The sequence below is a fragment of the Rhodnius prolixus genome, unplaced genomic scaffold (assembly GCF_049639745.1).
Source record: "Rhodnius prolixus isolate KJV_2025 unplaced genomic scaffold, Rpr scaffold_12, whole genome shotgun sequence".
Lineage (NCBI taxonomy): Eukaryota > Metazoa > Arthropoda > Insecta > Hemiptera > Reduviidae > Rhodnius > Rhodnius prolixus.
In genome coordinates this window covers 11,328,637-11,354,586 of record NW_027411635.1, presented here as the reverse complement: position 1 = coordinate 11,354,586, position 25,950 = coordinate 11,328,637, and the positions used below count along the sequence as shown (strand labels likewise).

Below are 25,950 nucleotides of genomic sequence, written 5' to 3'. Positions count from 1 at the left end.
GTCATCATCTGAAATAAAAGTTTTTTAGGTACCGCTGATTTGTTGACTCTGGTGGTGACAGAAAGTGATAGCAGAGATTAGTTTTTAGAATTGGAGACTGTACGTACAATAGTCCCAAATTTGGTTTTCAAAAGTCAGGATGTTCTTGGACGATCCTTGGACAGCTAGCATTCGACAATAGTTCTGTCTTTGATCTGGTGGCAAAGAGATCCGGCAATGCAAGAAACCCTTTTTGGAACAATGGTTATGCAATCAGCACTGAGCAATCTGACGTTATTGCGTTGTCGAAGAATCGTCCTTTTTCACCTACGACCCACGGTGCTTTTGGACTGAAGAGTTGGTACTCAGAAACAGTATGCGGCATAAAAGGATATCCCATTATAGATTCAGCCAGCGGTCTCGCCGATTACTGGCTGAGATTCTTGCCCCTGATTGCCGATTACCTGGGTCTTCATAAATCTCTCGATTATAGCTCTCGATAGGTTCAGAAAACACAAAGATTGGGACGATTTTTTTGTTTTTTCCCAGCGCCAGATAGTGACTGGAGCAAGTATACGACTCATTCATCCTTCCAGAAATACGTTTTCATCGCTTAATTTGAATATGAGATATTTTACGCTTAAAAATTAAACGAGATAATACGCAAAATGACTCGTGAAAAAAATTGTGGACCTTGTAACAAGAGATTTCACCAACAGGAGTAACTGGAAAGGTTCGGTACAAATTTATGGACGGTAGCTCACACCCGGGGTTTCGGTACAATAAACCTTAGGCGCCTGCGAAACAAAACCCACCCAAATCTAAACTATTAAGACGTACTGATACGCATTATTTCTTGGGAAAAATTCAAACCCGTGGTATGCAATACGCTAATACATAATTGAAAAAGGAAGAGAGATGTGACTTCGTATAAATGAAAATATATCATAAGTACCAGAAGATGTGCCCTTCAGACTCTAGAAGAAGTTCTTTTGACTGACCTGTACAGATAGGGTTCAAATTTGTGTCACCACCTCCGCTGGTTGTATCACAAATAAAGGAAAGAGAAGACCAAAATTTGAATGTCCGCACTTCACCAATATTGTTTCATTATTACGTAATAATAATAATGGACGAGATGAAATAATGAGAAGTGTTCTAGCTGGTTATAAAGAAATCTATACCAACATTATCTAAATCAAGACTGCTCTCTAAGTCCACTAAAATAAGTATATGTATAAAACAATTAGAGAAGGGATTAACTGGGTGGTTACCTTATACTGGATACCCAACGCTGAGATCTCTGGTTCGAATGGCCCCTTAGATTTTTTCCTCCTAGGAGCTTCTTACAACTCATTGTCCTGGTGATGTACAGTGCTTGTCTGTAACCAGAGAACGCGGAGTGCTCCGGGCGCCAATAACCTCAAAATGTTGACACGTCTTAAAATTTATAATAATACCCATAAAAACAATTATACGATAGCTAATCTCATCTTATTATTATTTGTTTCTTAACAAAAAATAAATAAATTGAAGTAATCCATGGTTGGAAAACAAGATGTCCTGTGAAGGTAAAATGAGGCCATTTTTGCTAAAAAACCAATTAGATTATTGTTAAAAAGATGGCGAGTCAATTACAATAAATAATCATGGCAATACAGAGAAAAAAACCTAACATCTACGCTCTTACGGAAGTATCCTAAATCAAATTTTAATAATTAGCACACAAAGGTTCGAGAAAATACTAAAAAAAAGCCAACTACAAAATCAATTTAGTAAACGGATACATCTAGGAGATCTATTGTATTTTTGGTCAAAACCATTTTTGTAGCATCTAAGCGATCAAAATCTTCCTATTTTTAAGTTACGGTGGATATACACAATGGACTTCAAAATAGCTGATAAATACAGTCGAGCCTCCCATAAAGGACACTCTCACTAGCGGCCACCTCCATTTACGGACAGTTTTTGGATTTCCCCGTTTTACCCCCAATACACTTTCTATATAAAATAACCTCCGTCTAACGGTCACTCTACATAGCGACCGCGGACATTGATTTTTGGGGAACGGATTAAATGTTTCATCTCCAACCAACGACCACCTTATTCTTAAAAGTTCGTTGTTTGACGCGGTGATCAAAAGAATTATCCCCTCTCAAGTTTTTCTTTTTTTCTGGTTTTCCCTAAAGTTTACTATATAAGCTCCACACATCTTGAACCCATTTTCAATCATTTTTCAATATTACTTTAGACGAACAATATTATTTTTTCCGATATGTCTCTCAAACGAAAGTAGTTAACTCTAGAAGAGAAAATAAATGTGTTGAAAGATTTTGCAAAAACCAAATCGAGCCATCGTCAACTTGCCGAAAGGTTTGTTCTATTTTTCTAATAATAGATGATATTATGATGATAATTTTACCATAAATTATTATTGTTATGAATAAATGTGATGATTATTATAAAAATTATTAATTAAGTCAATAATATGTAGTTTTTTGAAAAATTTTTTGGATAATTAAGAAAAACTTGATGCATATCATATAGCTGCAATAATTATGCAATTATGTACGTTTTTAAATCTATTAATGGTAAACAATTTTTAAATAGATGTTTGGAAAAAAAAAACATATTTTTTCATTGTGAAACTTGCCTACCTCCTTCTAACGGCCACCTCCAAATAGCGGCCACTTTGCTTTCCCCCGCCAGTGACCGTTATTGAGAGATACGACTGTATTCAAAATTGAAAAAAATGCTCGTTCTTACTTAGTTCAAGTTTATACTCTCTTAGAACTCGATTTGATTAAAATTAAATGTTGTACGTCAATAAGTTGTGTCATTTAGTTGGAGATGGAAGCAAACAAAAATAGAAATAAAATCAAAAAATTGTTGAAACCAGTCAGCAGATTTACCGCCAAGGTGTGTTCCAGATTTGTATACCCTCTACTCACCCTCCTGGGTAAAGCAGTAGGGTGGGGCATCTGGTAAGTGGAGAGGGGACTCGGGCAAAATGGCCGGGTGTTTGACCCCTCTTCTGCACCCTCCGAACCGCACAATCAATACCCTATTTATTAAAACCGCAACTATAATCAAGTATATCTACTAATTATATTACTTGAGAGAAGAATGCAACAGAAATGCATGCACTGATCGTCAGTGAAGCCTTAAAGATGACGCCTAGCTGTCGCACGAATCTTACGTGCATAGCAATGGAATCTGTCTCGAAACTTATACAGTTCCAAGAGTACATTTTATTATTATTATTACTGAAATTTCGTTTTGAAAAAAAAGTACACACTCAACTCTTGTTTAACACGATTTTGTAATAACACGGTTCACCAATAAGAACAAATACACTTTTTTACGCGAATTTTTTGTTCTAGCACGAATCCCGACTAAAAATGGTTTTTAATTCTAATTTTGACAGTGTGATCAGAGTGCACTAACATTCTCCAATCTTGGAAGTTTAGATAACATAATTTAATACGCTTAAATATAATTTAGGTGATTGAACCGTAAAACGTTACTGTTGATGAATGATTTTTGGGAAATATCGAGGTGGGGTCATCAATAAATACAACTTTTTTTTGCTTTATACTAAAACTTTTTGGTAATTTTTACTACCTTTTTTCAGGGTATTATAACAGTTATGATGATATAACATAGCTCTACAATAAACTTCACAAAACTTTTTTATAATACCCTGAAGAAGGTAGTAAAAATTACCGAAAAGTTTGGTATAAAGCACAAAAAAAGTTGTAATTATTGATGACCGCACCTCTATATTCCCCAAAAATCATCCATCAACAACGGTCGAGAAAAAACCAATACCATCGTTACTGTTATGATTACTTTTTTAATTTTTTGTTTACAATAACCATCAATAATAATAAAACCAACTAAATTTTCGGTACGAATTTCAAATTTAAGAGAGCGCAAGACTTCAACATTCCATCAGAATTTCATGCCCCTAAAATTAAGTTTCATCGAAAAATTATTGTATACAAAATGCGTACTATGTTTAAAAATCAAAACAAAACAAATTTATATATTTTGGGTCTATTTGTTAACTTGAACACTCAGCAAATTTCCGTATTTTGAGTTTGGGGAAAATCGAAAATCTGTACGATTCAAATAGGGTTAGTACAAAATAAAGTAATGTAAAGTAATCGCCTATTTTTTCAGGCGGGGCTTAACGTCCAACTACCAATTAAGTGTTGCGGACGGGGACGGAAGCACAATACTTTACTATAAACAATTTTTACTAACAAATAAAAAGTAGTCCATACCCGGGATTCGAACTGTGGATCTTCTACTCACAAAGCGAAGCTCTTGACCACTAGACCAACACCATTCATAGAAAATTTATTTTCTACTCAGCGGTAAAAGGTAGTCCTGTGTTTGTTTACAATAAATTAAATACATTTATTTTTTTCTTTAGAATATTCTTGACTTCTATTCTCCAACTTGTGTGTACAAAATGGCTGCATGATATATTATTTTTTTACATATATGGACAATTTGAAACGATGTCAAATAGTAGTTGTTTAGTTTCAAATTTATTTAAATTCTCGCTCTGCAATCAAATACATGTTCTACATAATTAATGAGTCCTACATAAATAAATGAAATTTATTTGTTTAAATATTATAAATAAATAAAGTATTACACTTATCGCACAATGAATACAAAAACACCAAAATCTAACAAATCAAGAAGTTTTAGGTTGAATAAATAATAATAATTTAAAAAAAAAAAAACGTACGAATACACGATCATATGTGTAATACACGATCATATGTGTAATGCACATATGATCATGCAGATTTATGAGTTTAAGCAACAAAATTAATATTGAGCTCTAAAAAAAAAAAAAATGTGTTCACACCTTCAAAATGTCCGCTACACTCGAGTGGGCTTTATTTTAACTAGTGTGTAAAAAAGTGCATTTCCCTTACTTGTACCATAAATAACTATTTTTAAATTGCATATATTTTAAATAAATAAAAGATTTTAGGATACTTTTTGTGAGTAACTATAGTAATAATAATTATAATGATCAAAGAGCGAAGGGATTGGTTCAGTGATTAAGTGTATACTGGATTCCAACGCGAAGATCCTGGGTTCGAATCCAGCTTGCTGGCTCTTAGATTTTTTTTTTTGTTTTCTATTCCAAAGAGCTTTTTTTAACAGCTCGCTGAATGGTGTTGGTTTGTCCGGCGGCTGGCAATGCACTGAAAAAAATAGCTAAGGGCGCCCCATAACAATGTTGATGCGCCTTGAATGAAAATAAATAAAATAAATCAACGATAATGCTCAGATTTTACAGTTTACTAGGGATCTAGTCTGTAATGGCGTTGAACGAATTAAGCGGTCCCTGTCGGGAAGCGATTTGAATTGGAGTAGCATTATTTCGTTCGTAATGTTCTTTCACAAAATATAAGCGATTTCTGAACTATATTACAATTAATAAAGAATTAAGAGAGGTTATCACGCTGTATTCTTTTTTTAAAAAAATGGGTGATTATCAGTAGTAGTTGCAATCGATGAATTGGTACAAAGGCTAGAAATTTGCAGGAGTAAAATAGCAAAAACAATCTTCCTAAATTTCGCTGTAATCTACAAAACTGGAGAAGATTGGAACTGAAAGACAGCATTTCACTTGAAAGTTTATAAGAAATTTACTTTTAAACTTCAAGATAAATTTAATTACTTCGTGAAGTGTATTTTCTCCTAATACTCAAACATTCTATTGGGAAATGAATCATAAAGAGGATGGGATTCTTTATTGAGATCCTGATAACTCTGGCAAGTTGTGGTCCAGAAGTTCGCTACTAAATATAGAAAGAAAAACAGAATTCTGGGAGACCTTCTGTTTTTTAACAAACGAACGAACTAAAATGGCCAATTTGACGGCTACGCAAATAACACAAAGATCGGTTGTTTAAACCGAAAAAAAAAAATGGAGAGAATCCTCTAAGTACTCCTTTATATTCTCAGAGAATGAAGATTTAAAAAAAAGAAAAAAAGATATCTCACAATAAAATTTCACCCACAACACTGAGAGTAATCTTTTCATTCGTGAATAGAAAGAAAAAAAAAAATCAATTCAGTTGATCAGGATTTCAGTTCTTTTTATTTTTCAAGAGCTTAGAAACTATGATTAATGTGTGTTCCACAAAATGATTTGTGGAAGCCAGCTTACTTGGCTTGGAGCTCTTGCAAATCTAGAATTTTGATTCCTGCCTCTTACACAGTTCTATTAAAACACAAATAACTGGCTTTAATTGTGCATGCAATGTCACTTATTTTAATGATAGTATTCTCTGCTTGAAATAAAAGTTTGTGCAAAAAATAGCAGTGGTTTATTAAACTGCATACAAGCAAAAAGAGGAGTCTCAGAATAAATAAAATAATGAGAGAATTTAATAGTAGCTAAAAGGGAAAATATCTTATTCTTCAAATTACATGAATTCAAAATGGTTTCTCAAATAATTATCAATTTATATATTCTTATCGATTATTTGCAGTAAATTATCGATACTACAAAGTAAAGCACCAATCGCACTATGTCAATTTACAAAATTTCAATGCACGGAATTTATAGGTAAAACGGAAACAAAATAACAAAAAAGATTTGCTACAAATTATGGGTTATTCCTTTAAATAATAATGATAATGATAATTTAGTTTGTTTTGAAAGTCAACAGATCTTACAAGTAAGATGTCTGCACGTGCTGCTTATCTAGAGAGCAGTTACTACCAAATTTAGAATCATTAAAATCTCATATAATGTGATGCCATTTTTGTTTTCAGGCAGGCTTAACATCTAATTACTGAGGTAGGCAGTTCCTCGTGAACGCGTGGACGGAGGCGGTTAGCAAACTTAACTATAAATTTCTTTTATTAAACATTTAAATAAAATCCAAGGCATAAGGCATTCATGAAAATCGGTTCACGGGTCGATAATTTGAAACGATTGCTGTACTTCCCCATAGCAGGTGTAAGAGCAGATCGTCGCTTCAATATTACGTAGAGGAGTCCCTAACCCTTTCATCCTACCAATTATTATCAAAATCGGGCCAAGATTTACAGAGTAATTAGTAATAACAATTTTGGAAGGGGGCCTTATATACATGAGGCTAACTCCTCCCCCATTTGATATACAATGTCGAGACCTCCAAAAGGCATATATAAATGAAATTCCGAATCGAATGACACCTCATTCATGAAAATCGGTTCACGCGTTTAGGTGCTACGCAGTTTACAAAAAAAGGTAAGAAGAACAACAAGAACATTTTCTGAAAATGCCGTTTTTGCTCATTTTCGGCAACTTTTTTTTTATCGAAATCTGTTTCATCTATGTTGTAGCAAAAAAAATTACTGATATAAAGGAGGATTTTCCCTATATTTTAAAGGAAATTTGAGAATTTTATCTTTTATAGAAATAGAGAAAAAAATTATCAAAGTTGGGTGTTTTTTAACATTACAGCTTTTTCGTGCACTTTTTTGACGATCAACCCTTATACAACTGTAGGACAGTTGTAATTAAATAAAATCCAAGGCATAAGACCGTGAATCGAACTCTCTGCCTCACAATAAAACTTAGCTTTGCGGGTCTCAATTCTAACTGCTCGCCTTCAGTAGCCCCTCAAATTAAATAAAATAAATTATCTAATTAAAAGATTTGACCATATTTTTATAAATTGTAACGCTTTCAACTAGTGTCGAACATGAAAAATGTAACCCCTAGGCTTGGTTGTTATTCGATAAAACAAAAAAATGAAAAAGAAGAATATTTTTATCTCAGGCAAATGTCATTGATTCTTTCTCAGTTAGAAAGTTCTTTTTTCATTCTAAATTATTCGCAAATTAGTAAAAATCAAATAAATTCAATTTTTGGAAGCAACAATCAAAGATAATTATATTATTCTTTAGCAATGTAATACCTCAATTTATTTGGGGAACATGTGCACTCTGACAAAGTAATTCCCAGTTTAGAATAAAAGGAGATTGGTGAATCTTGAATGGACGAAATTACGAGGGTCGTTTGAAAAGTCCGTGCAAAGTCAGAGAGATAGCACCACTGGCGCGTATCGAGGTTATGTTTAGTTAGTAGCATCTCTTGGAAGAACACACACCAAGTTTCAGCCAGATCGGTCTATTTCTTTGTGTTTGGCATTCGTTTGAATCGAGGAAGTCGAGTGATTTTCAAAAAATGGACGAAAAAGAATTTCGTGTGTTGATTAAACACTACTTTATGAAAGGAAAAACGCCTCAGGAGGCTAAAGAGAAGCTTGATAAACATTATGGTGACTCTGCACCTTCGATTAGAACAGTTTATAAGTGGTTTCAAAATTTTCGGAGTGGCCATATGGGCACAAGTGACGCTGAACGTTCTGGACGCCCTGTTGAGGTTACTACTCCAGAAATCATTGATAAAATCCATGATATGGTGATGGATGACAGAAGAGTGAAGGTACGTGAGATTGCTAGTGCTGTGGGCATCTCGAATGAACGGGTACATAATATTTTGCATCAACATTTGGACATGACAAAGCTATCCGCAAGATGGGTGCCGCGATTGCTCACGCTTGACCAAAAACGAAATCGTGTGAAGTGTTGCAAGGACGGTTTGCAGCTGTTCCAGAAGAATCCGCAGGACTTTAAGAGTCGTTTCGTCACTGTGGATGAAACATGGATACATCACTACACTTCTGAGACCAAAGAACAATCTAAACAATGGGTTACCAAGGGGGAATCTGCGCCAAAAAAGGCGAAGACCGTTCCTTCGGCCGGAAAGATTATGGCGACTGTCTTTTGGGATTCGCAAGGAATAATCCTCATCGACTATCTGGAAAAGGGTAAAACTATTACAGGTGCATATTATTCATCGTTATTGGACCGTTTGAAAACCGAGCTGCAAGAAAAACGCCCACGATTGGCCCACAAAAAAGTCCTTTTCCATCACGACAACGCACCAGCTCACACCTCAGCAGTTGTGGTCGCAAAATTAATGGAAATAGGGTTCCAACTCGTTTCACATCCCCCCTATTCTCCAGACTTGGCTCCCTCGGACTACAATTTGTTCTCCAATATGAAGAAATGGCTGGCGGGAAAAAGATTTTATTCAAACGAGTAGGTGATTGCAGAAACGAATGGCTATTTTTCAGACTTGGACAAATCCTATTATTCGGAAGGGATCAACAAACTAGAGCAGCGTTGGACGAAGTGTATAAGCCTAAAAGGAGACTAGGTTGAAAAATAAAAAAGGTTTACCCCAAAAAATTAAGTATTTTTATTTTTGCACGGACTTTTCAAGCGACCCTCGTATATCGATAAAGTACCGAATAACCTCTTAACTAATTCATTATATAATACACTTAATTATTAAGAAGGCCTTAATCAGAACTAAGTCTTATACAATGGTTTATAACAGAAATAATAAAAAATAATAGAAAGAATATCAATTCAAAAAAATTAAAAACATATTCGTGGTGAATGTTCAAATTAGAATTATACTCACGTAGTAACACATAGTATTATTACATTGTAACAAAGTTAAGTTACTAACATAATACAAACTGTAAGAATCAAGTAAAAATGTTTTATCTGAAACGAAATTAAATATATATATTAATGTTATCTCAAAATAAAACCAAAGCCGAGTAGAAAATAATAACTATTATTTACAAATAAGTGCAGATGTTGATCGATTTTTTTCCGCTTTTTAAAGCGCAAAGCTTTGATCGCCAAAAGCTTTATGAGAAAGTGTACTGTTAAAAATCATCTAATTTTTCGTATTTTTTTACGCAGTTAAAATAGATTTGAAGAAAACGTTGTCCGTACTTGGTCAAATATGGTATATTCAAAAATTTTTCTAGTTTTTCATTGTTACTTCTTTTTTTTTTTGGTTTTTGAAAATTTAAATGTAGCGCTGCTTTTGTGCTTTGATCACTTAACGATGGACTTATTGGTATTCACATTTATTTATGTAAAATTATTTAATCGAAATTTGACAGCTTGAGTTGAATTAAAAACAAAATTATAAAACGAGTAAAATAAATTTGTAAATTAAGGTGATGCAGAATTAATTAAATAAATAAATAATAATAATTTTCCACAGAGATTAACATAACTTATTAGTCAATATTGTTTAGGTAAAACAGGCCAAAACGTTTCGTCTTTGGTAAAACTATAGAAAGGAATTCTTTACAAAACTTATTCTAATTTGAAAACTAACATATCTTATCCCGATCTATGAATCTATAACTCTATCCCATCCTAGGATCTGCCCGAAAAACGGATCCTTCCAGAAAATTATGCAAATAATAGCCATAGATGAACGCACATAAAATTTAAATACCATTTAGAGAAAATTATTTTCACGAAAACGCTGTAAAAATGAAAAATCAATTCAGTAAAAACCTCTGGTAGTAGAACTCTGAATTTTTGCGACTTATTTAACTTTCCTTAATTTTATAGAAGATTTAGGAGTAAAAAAAGTAAAGTAAAATAAAGTGATCGCCTATTTTTTCAGGCGGGGCTTAACGACCAACTACCAATTAGGTGTCGTGGACGGAGGAGACTAGCAAACATATTTTACTGTAAATTTCTTTTATTAACCATTAAATAAAATCCAAGGCCTCTAGACCAGGGAATCGAACCCAGTACCACAATACCTATTAGCGTCGCAGGTCTTGCCTCTAACCGCTCGGCGACCGTGGCGCCTAAGATTTAGAAGTACCTTCTACTGAATTAGTACTTTAGAGGAATGGCTACTCACTCACATTTCACAAAAGTATCTTTAATATTATCCTCGGAATTTTATTTCACTTTTTTATTTGAAGCGCATCAATTTCTGTGGGTTTTTTTTTTTTTGGCGCCCAGGGCTTTTTTCAGTGCACTGCCGGCCTCGGGACAGTGTTCCCTCGTTATAGACAACACTGCCAATCACCGGACAGTGAGCTGTAAAAAGCTCCTGGAAAAAGGAAAAATATAAGGGTCAGCAGCTGGGATTCGAACCCGGAGACCTCCGCGTGGGAATCCAATATGCTAACCGCATAGCTAATCCCTTCCTTTTCCCTGCAACTGATTTAATTTGAGGATTATTTTTTTTTAAAAAATGTGACTACTTTTTTAAGCGAAGCAATCACAGCATCAATGTTTAAAAAGGATTCTCTTAAAACAGAGTGGCCCAATTTTGTATCATAATTAACTTACAATCCTTATTTTAAAATTGTATTTATAAATTATAAATTTAACAATTTATTAAATTTATAATATTAAATTATTTTGGTTGTATGAATAATGTAATAATGAGAACTTACTAATTAAGTACACGCACCAGTATTGCACAAAATAGTAGTTGAAATTTGAGCAACTTTCACTAAATTTAGAATAAAAATGTCCCCATTAGTTTGCGGTTGCAGAACCAATTTCATTATTAGCCCAAATTTAACCACAGTATTATTCCAACAAGTCTGTTTACGATCTGATGGACTACTGCACACTTAACAAACAAATGCACCGTATAGGTCTTGCAAAACAGGTTGATTGCCATTTAGGTTTCTGTCAAGAACAAGAGGATAAACGATATTCGTTTTGTTGCTGCCATTGCTTAGGGCATTGTATGGCTTAGAGTTAGGAATTTCAGAGAAGATCCTGCTTTCCAAATTTGCCCAGACTTTTCTGTTTAGGTAAACAGAGGGAACTGGAAGCACGCATGTTTAAACTAAGGGATGGTTACAATAGATGTTTTGGATCTCACTGGCTTTCGGCTTTAAGTCCATGGAATCTAGACAAATTACTGTTAAATGTGTAGACTGAATTCAAATAAACATTTATCCAAAATTCCAAGTTAAGACAAAAACCTTATTGTTAGATAAAGAAGATTCTTTTCTAAAGGATCTTCAATTTTCAAAAAATGTTACGACAATGTAACCCTTGCTCTAGCAAGTCTTAAGAGACTATAAGAGGTTTTGTGAATGAATAAAGTGTTGGGCAAACATAAGAAAATGTTCTCGGCCAATACTTCACACTTCAGACTACCAGCCATGCAACCCATCTCCTGACACTTAGTCTTGCTCTAACATGCAAGACTATCGATCTAGCCTTTCTACTACTCCCACTGTAACACACAAAGTATTCTATTCCCCCGGGTAGATTTTTTCCAATTAGAGGCTTTAATCAAAATAATACATTATTTGAGTAAAACTCTGCCCACTGCGTCTAACTAACAGAGCAAGATGATAAAAGTTTTTAGACTTACAGCGCAGTTATTTATCTTTGATTTTATCCAAAGTTTTGTTGTATTTCTGAATGATTTTGGACTTATATCCATAATCAAATATAGAATAATCTGTTTATGTGTAGCGATTTTGACACAAATAGATTATTCTATATCTGATATTGGATGTAAGTCCAAAACCAGCCAGGGATACATATAACAAGCGAGCTATGACGGACAAAACCAACGATCAAAGCAGTGCGAACCTAACTACATTTCCAACTGTGCATTTACATCAAAAATGCATATTTTTCTACGTAGTCCTTCAGGATAGAAGTAGAACTTATCAAGGATGTAGATATCAGGATTTTGGAAGGTACGCCATGTACGCATGGCTACTAAAATCGCATCATTTGACACCAAACGTTTTTGAGTAAAACAAAATTAATAGGAAAAAAAATAAGACTTAGGTGGATATGGTATTGTGCTATAAAATTATTTATAAATTACAATCCCAGACCAAATTAATGCAACCACTATGATTCTGTCTGTATAGAAGCCTCAATCGTCGAAATGTGCAGAAATTGAATATTATAAATATTTCTTGTAAGGAAGTTCTACTGACAGACATAACAACATGCACTTTGAAAGCTTAAAACTGCTTTTTAAAAAATAATGTGCAAACTTAAAAATAGGGGTGATTATTTTCGTTCTATTTAGTGGTTTCTCCATTTCTTATTCTGTTATGTTTGTATTAAGGCTGTAAAAAGCTGTAACGTTTCAGTATGATTTAAATTGGGTAGCCTTTATTTTTGAAAGCAATGAGTCACAGGAGAAATTTAAATGTGACGGAGGCTGGTGGATTTGAGGCCAATGTTTCTTCCATGTACATTATTCCAGCATTTCTCGGATCGTTAAACGGTTTTTCAGGAAGCAGGTTAATGTGCATGAAGAAGTGGAAATGGGTCGTTAACGCTGTACAGTATTCGCAGACGAGCGATTTATAAGATTGAACGTACTACGGGGCAGAACTAAGACGAGTGTACAACTCCAAAAGTTTGGTGTACAAGTTGGGGTCCTTCATATATCCGCTAGAACTGTAAGCAGACCTTTTCACAAAGCTAATCTATCACCAAGGCAACCGGCCACATATTAGGTACTCATCAGAGCTTATTGAGTGTATCAAGAACACGGTTTGTTTCGACAATATCTGGCCCAGGAAAGATTTGCCGTTCACATACTAGTCAAAAAGTCTGCCTAAAAACTGCTGAAGGACGCGACCGAGGCTGTAGAAAGTCGGCAGGAAGAATTAGGAGAGTTTAATTTACAAGGATCCTCTTCTGAGGATGCTAATCCATGTTTTGGGGAGATATGTTGCCGATAAGTAGAGGGTTATTTATTATGTTGAGTCCTTTTAAATATTTATTTTTCTTTTTTGGTCAATATGGCCCGATGTAACTAGTTAGCTCAAGGAAAGGTGACTTCAAACTTTGGTTCCTCAGTTTTTGTGCCACGTTGTACTGAATTCAGACAGGCCGATTGATCCTATAGTACCATCAAACGAGGCTGAAAAGACAATTACTCATTATAGACAATTAGGACAATCTAACTCTGAACAGAACTCTCCTGAGCTGAATCTAAGGAGCCAAAATGCAGGATAATCCATTCCTTTTCAATCTAAAATCTTTCTCCACATAATTTCAACGCCCTCTTATGTCTCCAATTTCTAAACCCTTCACCACGAAAGTCCTTAATATCATCTTCGTTACCGATCTAATCTCATCTAACTTCCTGAAATCCACACCCTCCATAACCCTGGGCAAGCTCATACCAAACCCACCGCCTATATACATCCACCCAGCCCGACCAATCCTCTATGTCTGAAACAAACATTTATCGCATCCAAAACAAACACCTCGCTTCTTCTTCACTCAATTTCTCTCTGTTCATATACCAGAGAGTTTTTAGCACAAGCCCTTTCTGATTTGTGACGCTGATTTCTAGTAGTGAATCAGTGAACAATCCGTGCCTTCCATAATACTTAACTGTACAAATTTTGATTAATAAAAGTGATAATTGCGTTTGCTACAGCATTTGTGGTGACAATTGAAAATCAGCACGATTTTAAAACTGCCTCATTCAAGCGTCAAACAAATGAACAAAACGTTCCCGGCTATATTCAGCCATTAAACAAACTCCGACATCGCTAAATTTCTTCATTTTTCACGACACCTTTTCATAGGGCTCCACGAATATTTAATTTAACTTGCTCACTTTATGTAATACAATAACCGGATATATAAGACAGTAAAATCAATATCCGGCGAGGGACTAATAATTAATTCTACAAAGTACTGAATATAAGCAGAAGAGCTTTCATTTAAATCGTTCAGTTACTTTTCCGGTAAGACGCTTCTAAGCTGAATAAAACGCTTCCAAGATGCTTCTAAGTGAACAAAAGCTCGGTGTAAGGTATTTTTCTTTCATTATGCCAGACATAAAAAGAAAACTGGTATATTTTGTTGCAGTTTTCTGTTGCAGAAGTAAAAGTGAAGTAAGTAAAGTAAAGTAATTGCCTATTTTTTCAGGCAGGACTTAATGTCCAACTACCAATTAGGTGTCGTGGACGGAGGCCACTAGCAAACATACTTTACTGTAAATTTCTTTTATTAACCATTAAATAAAATCTAAGGCCTAAGACCGGGGAATCGAACCCAGTTCCACAATGCATATTAGCTTTGCAGGGCTCGCCTCCTAACCGCTCTGCTACCGTGGCGTTGCAGAAGTATGGGACAATTAACTTTATGGTGTAAAAACAAGTTTTTTTATCAAGAAATAATGCATAGATGTGAGTCACAATAGATTATGTAAGACTTTGAGATGATCCCAGGCACTGCAGGTCACAGTCTTAATTAGTTAACCACTATGAGTTCAAAATTGGCATTCAGGAATACAAGGTATATTCTATTTTTCGTTTTACTTCCCTCCAGTCACCGAAAAAAGTCAAAGGACTACTTGCTACACGAAAAGATTCAGGACAAAATCTGCTTCGATTACTTGTCGACAGGATCTCGTAGAGCTGTGCCGTTTAGCTTGTCCAGCAGAAGAAGCTAGTAGGGATTGAATTTCCACATCACATCCAGGTCACTTATGTCAAATAACTGTCTAGCCTAACAACTTCAGAAGAAGTTGTCGGTTTTTCGTGACTGGTCCGCCCAACGATATGAGTCGGATATAATAAGTAATTTTAACAAAAACCAAAAAAAAATGGGTTAACAACTAAAGGCAACTTTTCGAGGTTAAAAGAATGGAATTTCATTTGACATATCATGAGCAATTTCTTCTTTTGAAAAGAGATTATTCTTATTCCAACTTCTATGAAGTCGAAGGAGTTAGAGCTAAATCGAATCTAATTACACCAATCGAAAGAGCGTCACATTTTCCATAGGTTACTGTCGCAGAATAGTAGGCGCATTATATAAAACTTCCACTGCAAATAAAAATCACGCAGGCAAGATTCTGTTCCTCAATCGACAATGCCTTCGACACCGTCTGGCATAAGCGGTTTCCCCTACCGCGGTTCACCGAGTACAACTGTCCTCCATACTTACAAAACTTCTACACCCACATCTCTCCAATAGAATGTCTATCATACTCCAGAAATTGGCCACTTCTTCTACGCCCAATCAGAGTCAGAATCAGATCGTTCCTCGAAGTTCTATCTTGAGTACCCATCCTATTTATCACTTAAATCAATCTTCTCCCTAATCCCCGCTCATATTAACCTTGTCCTGCACACGGATATCGTTGGCTTTGTACACCACATCATAGAGAATCGACCAAGACTTACTTAAAACATAGATAAACTGACAAAATGCAGAACAAATTAAAAACTAAATCACCACAAAAATAACGCCATACTAAAAATCAACTAACAAATTGAATACAATACTTCATTCAAGCCGGAACGAGTATTATTTTATTATTTTTATAAAAGGCGCGTCAACAACTAATGTTATTGGCGCCCAGAGCTTTCTTTCTGTACACTGTTGGCCTCCGGAAAGTGTTTTCTCGTGACAGACAACACTGTACATCACCGGAGACAGGTGAACTGTAAGAAGCTCCTAGCAACAGAAAATCTAGAGCCCAGCAGCCTGGATTCGAACCCATAATCTCCGCGTGGGACTCCAATACGCTAACCTCCTAGCGAATCCCTTCCCTTATTATTATTAATAATATTTCTACCACTTGGAATATCCTAGGCACGAACCTTGGCCTTAACTCTGGACAAATAGTGCAGGGCCTACATCCTTCTCTACCCAAAAGTGAACCCCGGTAAACTGTTTTTCCTTTTACTATCACGAAACTCGACCATGACTGTACAGAATAAACTCCTCCTCAACGAAGTGGTCATCAGGCCGATCTTACTCTTCATCAGCTCCTCCTAGAGCCTAACTTATAGTGGTAACTCCAGACATTCTCAGAAAAAATTCCTTAAACTCGTTCCATGAGTAGTCTTCTATAATTCCAGCACACTTCTTTATCCCTAAACTATCTACTAGAACTCCTTTTCACTTTAGATTGTCATGCTAACCCTTCCACTCCTTAAAAACACAAAAGAAATTAAAGGTATCTGTCTATAAAACTTTAATTAATGCTTTTTAAATTTGCTGTTAATATGCCTTCATATCCAAACGTGTTTTAGAAGTTTTATAAAGTAGAGAAGAGATTAGAATTAATGTTTTAGTAACTTGTCTTGATTAATTTTTTTTTTTAATATTTTCAAAAGTGTGTGTAGAAGGCTTTCTTGATGTGGTACAAGCCTTTGACAAGGATTCAGTGTTCCTATTCAACTTCAAACAAATTCCTTCCCAGCACCTACTGTAACTTCAAATCCTCTTTATCTTTAAATCCTACCGCTGAAGATCGCAACTTAAAACAACGACTTTAAGTTAAATTCTCAGTCATTAAACATTATTCTGGCTAACGATCTGAAAAGGCAAGATCCGTAGTTCCTCTGTCCTTATCCCATTTTATACGTCAGACAACTCTATCCAATAGAAATCCCCCAAACTTGAGATACCTCCATAGTATCCTAACATCCTTTACCTCTGATATTCACGATTTACTCCTTGAATGATGCTTTCCTTGATGAATTAGTATATAACCATGAGCTAGAGTTCACAAATTAACTTCTACACTGAGACGGCAACATGATTTTACTGATACAGACATCTAAAAAAAAAAAAAAATCCAGATATTTGCTATCAGGAGTTCTATCAAGAGATAATGGATTCAAGAAATGAATAGGAGCTACAGACTTACTAATTGGATGGAACATATAGTGATCTACGGAACTGCGGAAATTCGTAAAGCCTGCCAATATCCAGAAAATGTAGTCCAAAAAGCAGTCAGACGAATTTTCTACGCTACTTTATACTTTTCCAATTTATATTTATGCAGTATTTAGTTTCCGATTTGCTTTATTCATATTAAGGGCGAAAAAAAGCAAAACAAAATAAGTTATAAAGCAAAATTTCATTTAAAACAAACTCTTTATTTTAAATCCAGTTAACTATCAGCGGTAACTATTAACTTCTAATAACTAGAAATGAATTAATAACAGCAGTTAGCGTTTTTTTTTTAGTTTTATTAATAGACAACTGATGTTAGTTTTCTCTTTTAATTGATTATCAATTATCATTTTAGATAAACCATTATCAGTTTATTTATTTATGATTATTTTATACTCCGCCTTATTTATTTATGTTTTTTTAATATGAAAACAAAAACTAATCTCTTCCGTACAAATACACCTCTTTCATCTCTATGTTTTAGGGCTCTTTTCTTTTCTTTTTTTGGATTTTAAGATACACTTGTAACAGCTAACCCTAGAAATAGCGGCATAATGAAGTTGATTCAAAATTAAATTTTTTAAAAATTTTGAAACCCTAAAATAATATTATAAACTATAATAATTGGACCAAATGATACCATCATCTTTGTACAAAACAAATGGCCCGCCCTTGCGATTGTTGTAATTAAATTTGCTGAACGGAAATACTATTTCACTTTGAATCGATTTTTCTTTTTGTGCAGTTTTTACTGTTTTTTGTTTTTTAATTATAATTTTAAAGTGATTATAGCCTTTAATGTAATAGCGACCCATAATTTGTTATTTTGTGGTTAATAACATTTCATTAAAAGGCTCATTCATTTACTTTAAATGAATTCTGTTATATTTTATAAATTAATTATATTATTGTTTGTACAAGTACTTTATCTTTATAAGCAATAAATAATAGAATAAAATGACTAAATTTTACAAGGGTGTAAAAAAGGTATTGTTTAGAAATACAACTCCTAACTGTTCTGCAGACTTTGTACATTTACTAACATTTTTTTGTAAGGCCTGAGTTTAGAAATTAAATTAAAAACCAAGAACATTTCTAATTTTTTTTTAAATTAATTATTTTATTTTTATTTATAAAATAATTTCTTTATTAATAAAGATAAATATCTAATAAAGTTTTAACTTGAAACTAGAAAAAGAGATTTACATATTTATTTAGTTAAAATATATTCGATAAAAATCGGTCTAACTCCAAAACGATAATCGACAAGAAATCGACCATAACTTTTGGATAAAATCAGCTAACATACAATGCACTTTATTGACTTGATCTCTTTTTTGTTTTCTGTTTTTCTGAGATTTTCCTTTAAAAAAACAAAAAATCCTACGGTTTTCTTTAATCACTAAAACTTTTATGTGTACTGGGAAATTCGATAAGGAATTACTGGTTATATCTTCGAAAATGTGTATAATTAAACATTTTTTTTTTTTTTGTAATTAGGGTTATTTCTTTCTTGAAACACTTTCAACTTATTCTGTATAAGCTCAACAGAAATATACCCAAACTTCAAATCAATAAATCTAGATTAATAAAAATATAATTAGCAAAATAAATTATTAATTATTTAATAATTTATATCAATAAATTAATAATAATTTAAAACTTTAATAATTAAGCAGTTATCTGTTTAATAAATATCCTCACAATTAAATTCGTTGCAGATTCATTCAAAACTACTACATTTTGTAGTGATTAAAATCGAGCCAGTGAACTTCTAAAAATAAAACCACCAATTAATTCAAGATTGTAGGATATCAGAGACCCGAGTGCATTATCTCCCATAACTTAGGTAGTTTTTTTGAAAATGTTTTATGCACAATATTAAACAGTAGCCGGCGCAGTACCTGACAGAGATAAAGAGGGGCCATCGTTTCCCCCTCTCAAACTGGGAAGAAACAAGTTTGTTTTTTTTTACTACATTTTTTTAGTAAATTAAATGAAAAATTGGTCATTACTTAAAATTATTTTATAGTCTGAACGAAAATGTATCAAAAAAAATAAATATAAAACACACTTTCAGTCTCAAATTCCTCTTTGTGATTTTTATTTTTAACAAACATAGTTTCGAACCGTCATCAAGTATTCCTAATTCTTTATTATTATTATTTAATTTTTTTGTACATTTAACAGACAAAGACGGCGTGAAACGTCTTAGTTGAAAATAATAATAATTAACAATAAACGAAAGAAGAATTTGTGACTACTTTGTGCGACGTTTTTTGATTTTTACGTACATTAGATAATTTTAATGTGCTTCATAATTTTTCAGAGAAAAAAGGCGATTAAAAAGATCCAAAAATTTAGGAAAAATTATATTTATAATAAGCCAGTATGATAGAACAAACTTAATGGAAATTGTTCGGTCTATTAGAGAGTAGATATAAAATATAATTATTGAAAAGAATAGTTCTTTACTCATTAGTAGTTCTAAAACTTTTATCCCCAACATTTTACCCGTAAAATTCAATTAAAGATATTTCTGGGTAAGGATAATAAGGTGGACTTTCCCGTAAAGTCCTATTTCATCATATAAAGTATTTACCACTAACTAAATGTTAGTAAGAATTAATTAAGTAACAAGAAATGTTTGAATTTCGGATAACTTGATGATAAGAGTGTTACACCGAAAAGATTTTTGTACTTTTAACGTTTTCTTTTGTTTACAAAACGGTCCCTTTAAAAGGAACAAGTTTATACTTGTTTGATGTAAATTTAAAATACAATTTAGTTTCTTAAACTGCGGTAAGAGACGTGTATTGTTTGTTCACAAAAGATTTTTTTGTTTGTTCGTTTTTTTTTTGTAATCGCCAGACGATCCATCAAACATTTGTAAGTACGTATTTACATCCACATCTTTAGCTTTACGGGAAGAAGACTTAACAATTTTTAGGTAAAACCATTGCGCTAAATATTAATAATAAAAAATTGTTATTCGCTACATTAATTGCGTCATTAACACTTCGTTTATATTTAAAATCAATCGCTACACCGATTATACAATTTAAATGTTATTGTATTAATAATGTAACGATCGTAATTAGGTTTTTCAATTCTGTAGTATTCATCAAAATGAATCAAATTCGCAACAATATTCATTCCAAAATTAATGTCTCCCGAAAAAACGGACATTCTGAATTCTCTACAAAATATCTTGCTTAATTGAGCCTAATTTACTTTAAATTTTACGCAAAACGTAACAACTGCTTAAACGTTTCCCATCATTTTGTTACTTTTTCTTAAAAGAAGAAAGTATTGTATACTTGAACACCTTTTTCGATTTTGAATTTTACAATTTAAGATGCCGCTGAGTACACAAAAAAACATGCGTTATTCAAAAAAAGGAAGAATAGCAAAAAAAAAAAAGAATCAAATTGGTGAATTTCGTTTAGGTGGCCATCACACTAAAGAAGTATCATATTATAGAATCAATTTTAAAAATATTTTTTCCGAAAATGCTTACTGTGAGAGGTATACTTACTTCTAAAAATACCATTACACGGTAATTTATGATCGCTTATATTATACTTTTAAAATGGTTTACATTTTGTGCTACAAATTCCGTATTTGAACATTTCAACGAATGTTAAAACCTTTTAAGAATGGATTTTTCTCGAATGATATTTTCTCGAAAACTTCTTACCGGATTTTCTGTGTAAACTATTTTTTACCGTGAAGTAGGTTGAATAGGTCTTACCTAATAAGGTAGTTATAATGGTTTTATGAACTATTTATTATTAATAAAAATTAAATATGCTCCAAAATATTTGGAGATTAAAGTAAACCTATGAGTTAGAAAATTTGATGACGTAGTAGTTAGAAAAAAGTCGTGTTTGTGTGTGTTCACACCTGTAGTTTTATTAAGTATTTATAAATGTAGTCGTTGCAATAATTGGTTTTAAATCTGTAACAAAGTTAATTCTGAGAATCGTTTTTAAAAGTTATTTAGAATGTTTCTAAATATTATTTGTGAAAACCAAATACACAAACTTCTATTCGATTTAATTACTATCATTTCAATTTACAGTTATTCAGCTTTGAACAATCATTTGTGAAATTAAAAGTTTGTTTTTAACCATTATTTGTTATCTAACTTTATTTTGTAGAGACTGTTCATAACAAATAAAATTTTAGAATTAAAAGAGCAACTTTTCTTAGAATTAATAGAAGCATTAAAATACAAAGAATTCTTAATTTATTATGTAGTTTTATAGTTCTTATTAATTGAATACCCTTGTTTATAAATTTCCTTTTATTTACTTTAAAGCAAGATAATGAGGCGATAGGTAATTGTAGGAATAGTAATAATTGCTAGGAGCACAGTACCAGATAATTAGAGGTGCTTCTAGCTCGGCTACAGCTCAATTATCTTTCTTGGTCCTATATCATTATTTATATATCCAAGCATTTACTTAAGATAAAAAAAAAAAGAGAAATCTAAAAACAGCATCTTTAATGGACAATTAGCTAGCTGTACCCGATGTTGCTACCAATTCGAAACGTTATATAAGGATATCTATCTCCCGATTTACACGATCCCTTTTTTTTTAAAAATAAACTGCAAAAATGTATGTGCTGCGCGTACTAAAAAAATATGAATTTCTAAATAGAATCATATTGTTGAATGAATGGCCAGAATAAAGGAAATAGATTTTAAAACCTATTAAGTGAAATGCATTTATTGATCAAATAAATGAGTAATGAGTAAATAAAAACATTGAAATTCCAGTTATTTTCAAATTGCAAACAAAACTTAAGCATTAAGACCTTCAACTTTCATTAATGAGAAAGTTTATTTTACTATCGTTCAAAAGTTCTAAATCTCTTTAACAAACTTGCTAGAATTTAAACGCTACAATATTTACATTTTAAAAACTGAAACACATTTCATTTGTGAGAGTGTTTATTAAATTGTTATTAGTAAACTTTCTACGAATTGTATGTTTTGATAAACTCACATACGTTTTTGCTTTTAATCAATTGTTTACTTTTAAAGAACTTATTCATTCATAAAATAAATTAATAATTAATAAAATTGATAAATGCACATAAAGTAGAAATTAATTCGAGTTAATTTTTTTTCAATTCAGCCCACTTCCTTCTGACAATAATTTATCCGGCCTGAGGCTAAAATAAATTTGAATTGAAATGAATGAATTTCAACTTTGGGGAAGATCGAAGAAATGTGCTGTTCAAAAATAGAGCAATAATAATACGCTAAGATTATTTATATTGGTCGAAAAAAAGTTTGGAAAATTATAATTTCTGTAAAAAAAAAAAAAACACCGTTCGAGAACTCTAGATTATCTTTTTCTATCTTTACTCTTTAAGTCCGGCTTTCATCACCAAATCGGGCCGAATATGAAATTGTTACAATATTCGTCAACCATTAAACAAAGAATTGCTTTAAAATAAAATATCAAATGAAAGATAGAAAGTAAATAGGCGCGTAAATTTTTGAACAAGTAATATTAACAAAGTAAATCCTATATTTCTAAGTTTCCACCAATTTAAATGAGATTTAAATGTAAAATACATCTCGTTTTTCATTATTCTTCCTACAACTGATAATCTTAGGAATTTAGAAACAAAATTCAGGGAGTACTTTTTTCTGTATACGATTTGGAGTATAATTTAAATATTTCTTCAGTGCTAGACTGCATACCAAAGCAAAAAAAACATTTAACTAAACCTTAAAAACTGACTTTAAATATTAGAAAAGACTTTAATAGTTTCAAAATAAAATAAATCCAATATCCCCGGCTAACAGAAGCATCTTACCCCGGCTTGCCGCAAAGACAGTTCAATTTCACGATTCAAGATTTCAGTTTCAAGTCCAAAATTTCAGTAATATTTTGCGATACGGAATATTTGTCAATAACATACTCGGCAACGGATTCGATTTTATCATTCACATAATTTTTATTAACTCGTATTTAAAGAATTAAAAAATAACTATCGCTTAATACTTTGCAAGGAGTAACAAATAAAAGTAATGTTACAAATAAATCGAAATAAATAACAATAACTTCCATAAAACAAAACTTTGTTACAATGATCTAAAAACTAAAATTATTGTGCCTTTAGAATCGAGCAAGCAAATGCGTTTAATGTAGTAATAAGTACATTAAAAAATGCTTTCAATTCTAAAAAAAAACATCTGGCAATTTAAAAAAAAGAATTCTGAAATTCTAGTTATCTTAAGCACATCAAAAACTTAAACACCAAATAAATTTTATTCGAGACTTGCAAATAGACTAGGAAAAAGCAAAACTCCCTTTTACAAGTAAATGAAACGTTTTTCAAAAGGGCGCTAAGACATTGGAGCTGATGAGCGCCCCGGGAAAAGCCTTTTAACTTTAGTTAATGAGAAGGCTTATTTCAATTTTATGCTTTAAGTAAACTAACTTATTGAAACATTAAACAAACTTGCTCGGTTTTAAACGCTACAATATTTGGTTTTTAACTTTGTAACTAACTTTGTTTTTAAAGATGTTTATTAAATTGTTAGTAACTTACTCTTGTTTGTTTTTGCCGGTAATCAATTAAAAGAAATAGTTGTTTTAAAGAGCTCATAGCTAAATTTAAGAAACGATTTAACGATTTCTATTTCTAGTTTTAGTAGTTAGATGCACATAACAGACATGATTTTTAGGAGTGCGAATTTTAGTTTTCGCTGCATTTCTAGACAGAAAACCATGACTTCGGGAAATAGATGTATTGTTACTTGTTTGTCTAAATTGTAAAAGTTACATACCTCGGTTTACATACGATGATTTAATAATTTTAATAACGGCCAATTAATCACAAATCACTTTACACAAAACACACTTTCTTACCGTCCAGATTTTGTGATGACCATCTCGGTGCCCAGTTTGTGAAACTTCTCCCATAATTCCTTGCCTTCCAATGTCACCTTTGGATCGTCCACGACTCCATCATCTTCTGGTTGTATCGGCCTGAGCGGCCTAAGCATAGCCGGATGGTGTAGCACGTCTTCAGCGGTTGTATATGGATGCTTTGGCAGGGGATAACAGGGCAACGGCAATGGATAAGCGCTTGGCTGGACAACCGGCCCGGCTTGTGTAAGCAAGGAGGACACGCTAAAGTCTGTAGGCCTGGCGCCGCCGGCAGCCGAGGCTGCCAAGCCGAGCAGGGCCGGGTGGTACGAGGACATGCTGTCTGCTGCCTCGTCGCCGCGGCCTGGCTCGCCCTCGAACCGCATCTGCGGGACCTACCTGCCTGCTCGCCGGCTGCCACTCCTATCCTTTATTATTTTGCAAACTTTTTTTTTATATGTAAAAAAAAAAATTTATATAAAAAAAAAAACGAAAATTTTTTTTTAAATAAATATAGAAGCAGAAATAAGTTAAGGTGCACAAAGGTGGGAAGATACTTGGACGTGGTGCCCGGACGGCGACGCGAGTGTTAATGACAAAGAGGCGCCTGCTCCGACGCCAGTCCCCACTGCGAGCGCGCCGATTGGGCCATGGCTGGGCCAATCCCCCGCCGTCAACCCCCACCAACCAGCGGCCACCTACCCTCTTAAATACTTGTATCTCCCTTAATTTATCCTACAGCACCTTTCCTAACACTCCCTCCACACGCACATATTTATCCAGGAGATTCGGCCGCCACTAATCTCCACTAGCCCACCTTGTCATCCTTCATCCTAAACAATTCTCATCTCCTGCCCACACCATTTATTTACATTATTTCAATAAACACAAATTCTCTAGATTTTCTTTATTTTTATTTACAGAGCACCGGCAGTCCTCTGAACATTGGTGATGGGCAAAAACGATACCGCCTTCGTTTTCATTAGATTTTTGTATCAGCTCCAGATCAGAACCAATTCTAAAAACTCCACAGGGTCCATCATGCTTCTTTTTTTTTAAACATTTAGACGTATACATTCTTTCAGCTTGCCTCCTCTCCTCGATTTTATTCCTTCCTTTTTTTCCCCAGATGATTACCTTCTGCCTTAAGGCGGTCGCACACTTGATCGTCATTTGTTTCTGATTCGACAAAGAACCTGTCTTCGACTATCATTTCATTCTCGGCACCGTACTTGTAATGGCTAGTTTCTTACACCAGACAAACAAGTTGGGCCAAATATTTTTTTTTTCCGCCTCATGGCAAGCACTATCTGAGCGTTTTTGTCTCTAAACCAGTACTAGTAAATTCAGAAAACTTGATGATTATAGAGCAAGAAAATCGTCGACATTAAATTTGCCCAATTATTAACGAGTACATGTTTTTTTGAAGATTACTGCCAATTTCACTTCACTTCACTGAAGAGACTCGAAATGTAAGAAAGGTTAAAGTTCC

General features: G+C 33.3%; 1 protein-coding gene across 2 annotated transcripts in view; it reads right to left on the bottom strand.

Annotated features, from left to right (window-relative positions):
• LOC141461609 (optomotor-blind protein-like) overlaps positions 1-25,715 on the bottom strand; it is a 306,166-nt gene extending 280,451 nt beyond the window's left edge. The window contains exon 1 of one of the 2 annotated variants that reach the window (XM_074142770.1): positions 24,459-25,715. In XM_074142770.1, coding sequence (XP_073998871.1) covers positions 24,459-24,844 — 386 coding nt within the window. In that variant the 5' untranslated portion in view covers positions 24,845-25,715. The remainder of the gene's footprint in view (positions 1-24,458) is intronic. The other variant, XM_074142769.1, reaches the window with a different exon arrangement.
• Positions 25,716-25,950: the final 235 nt, after the last annotated feature.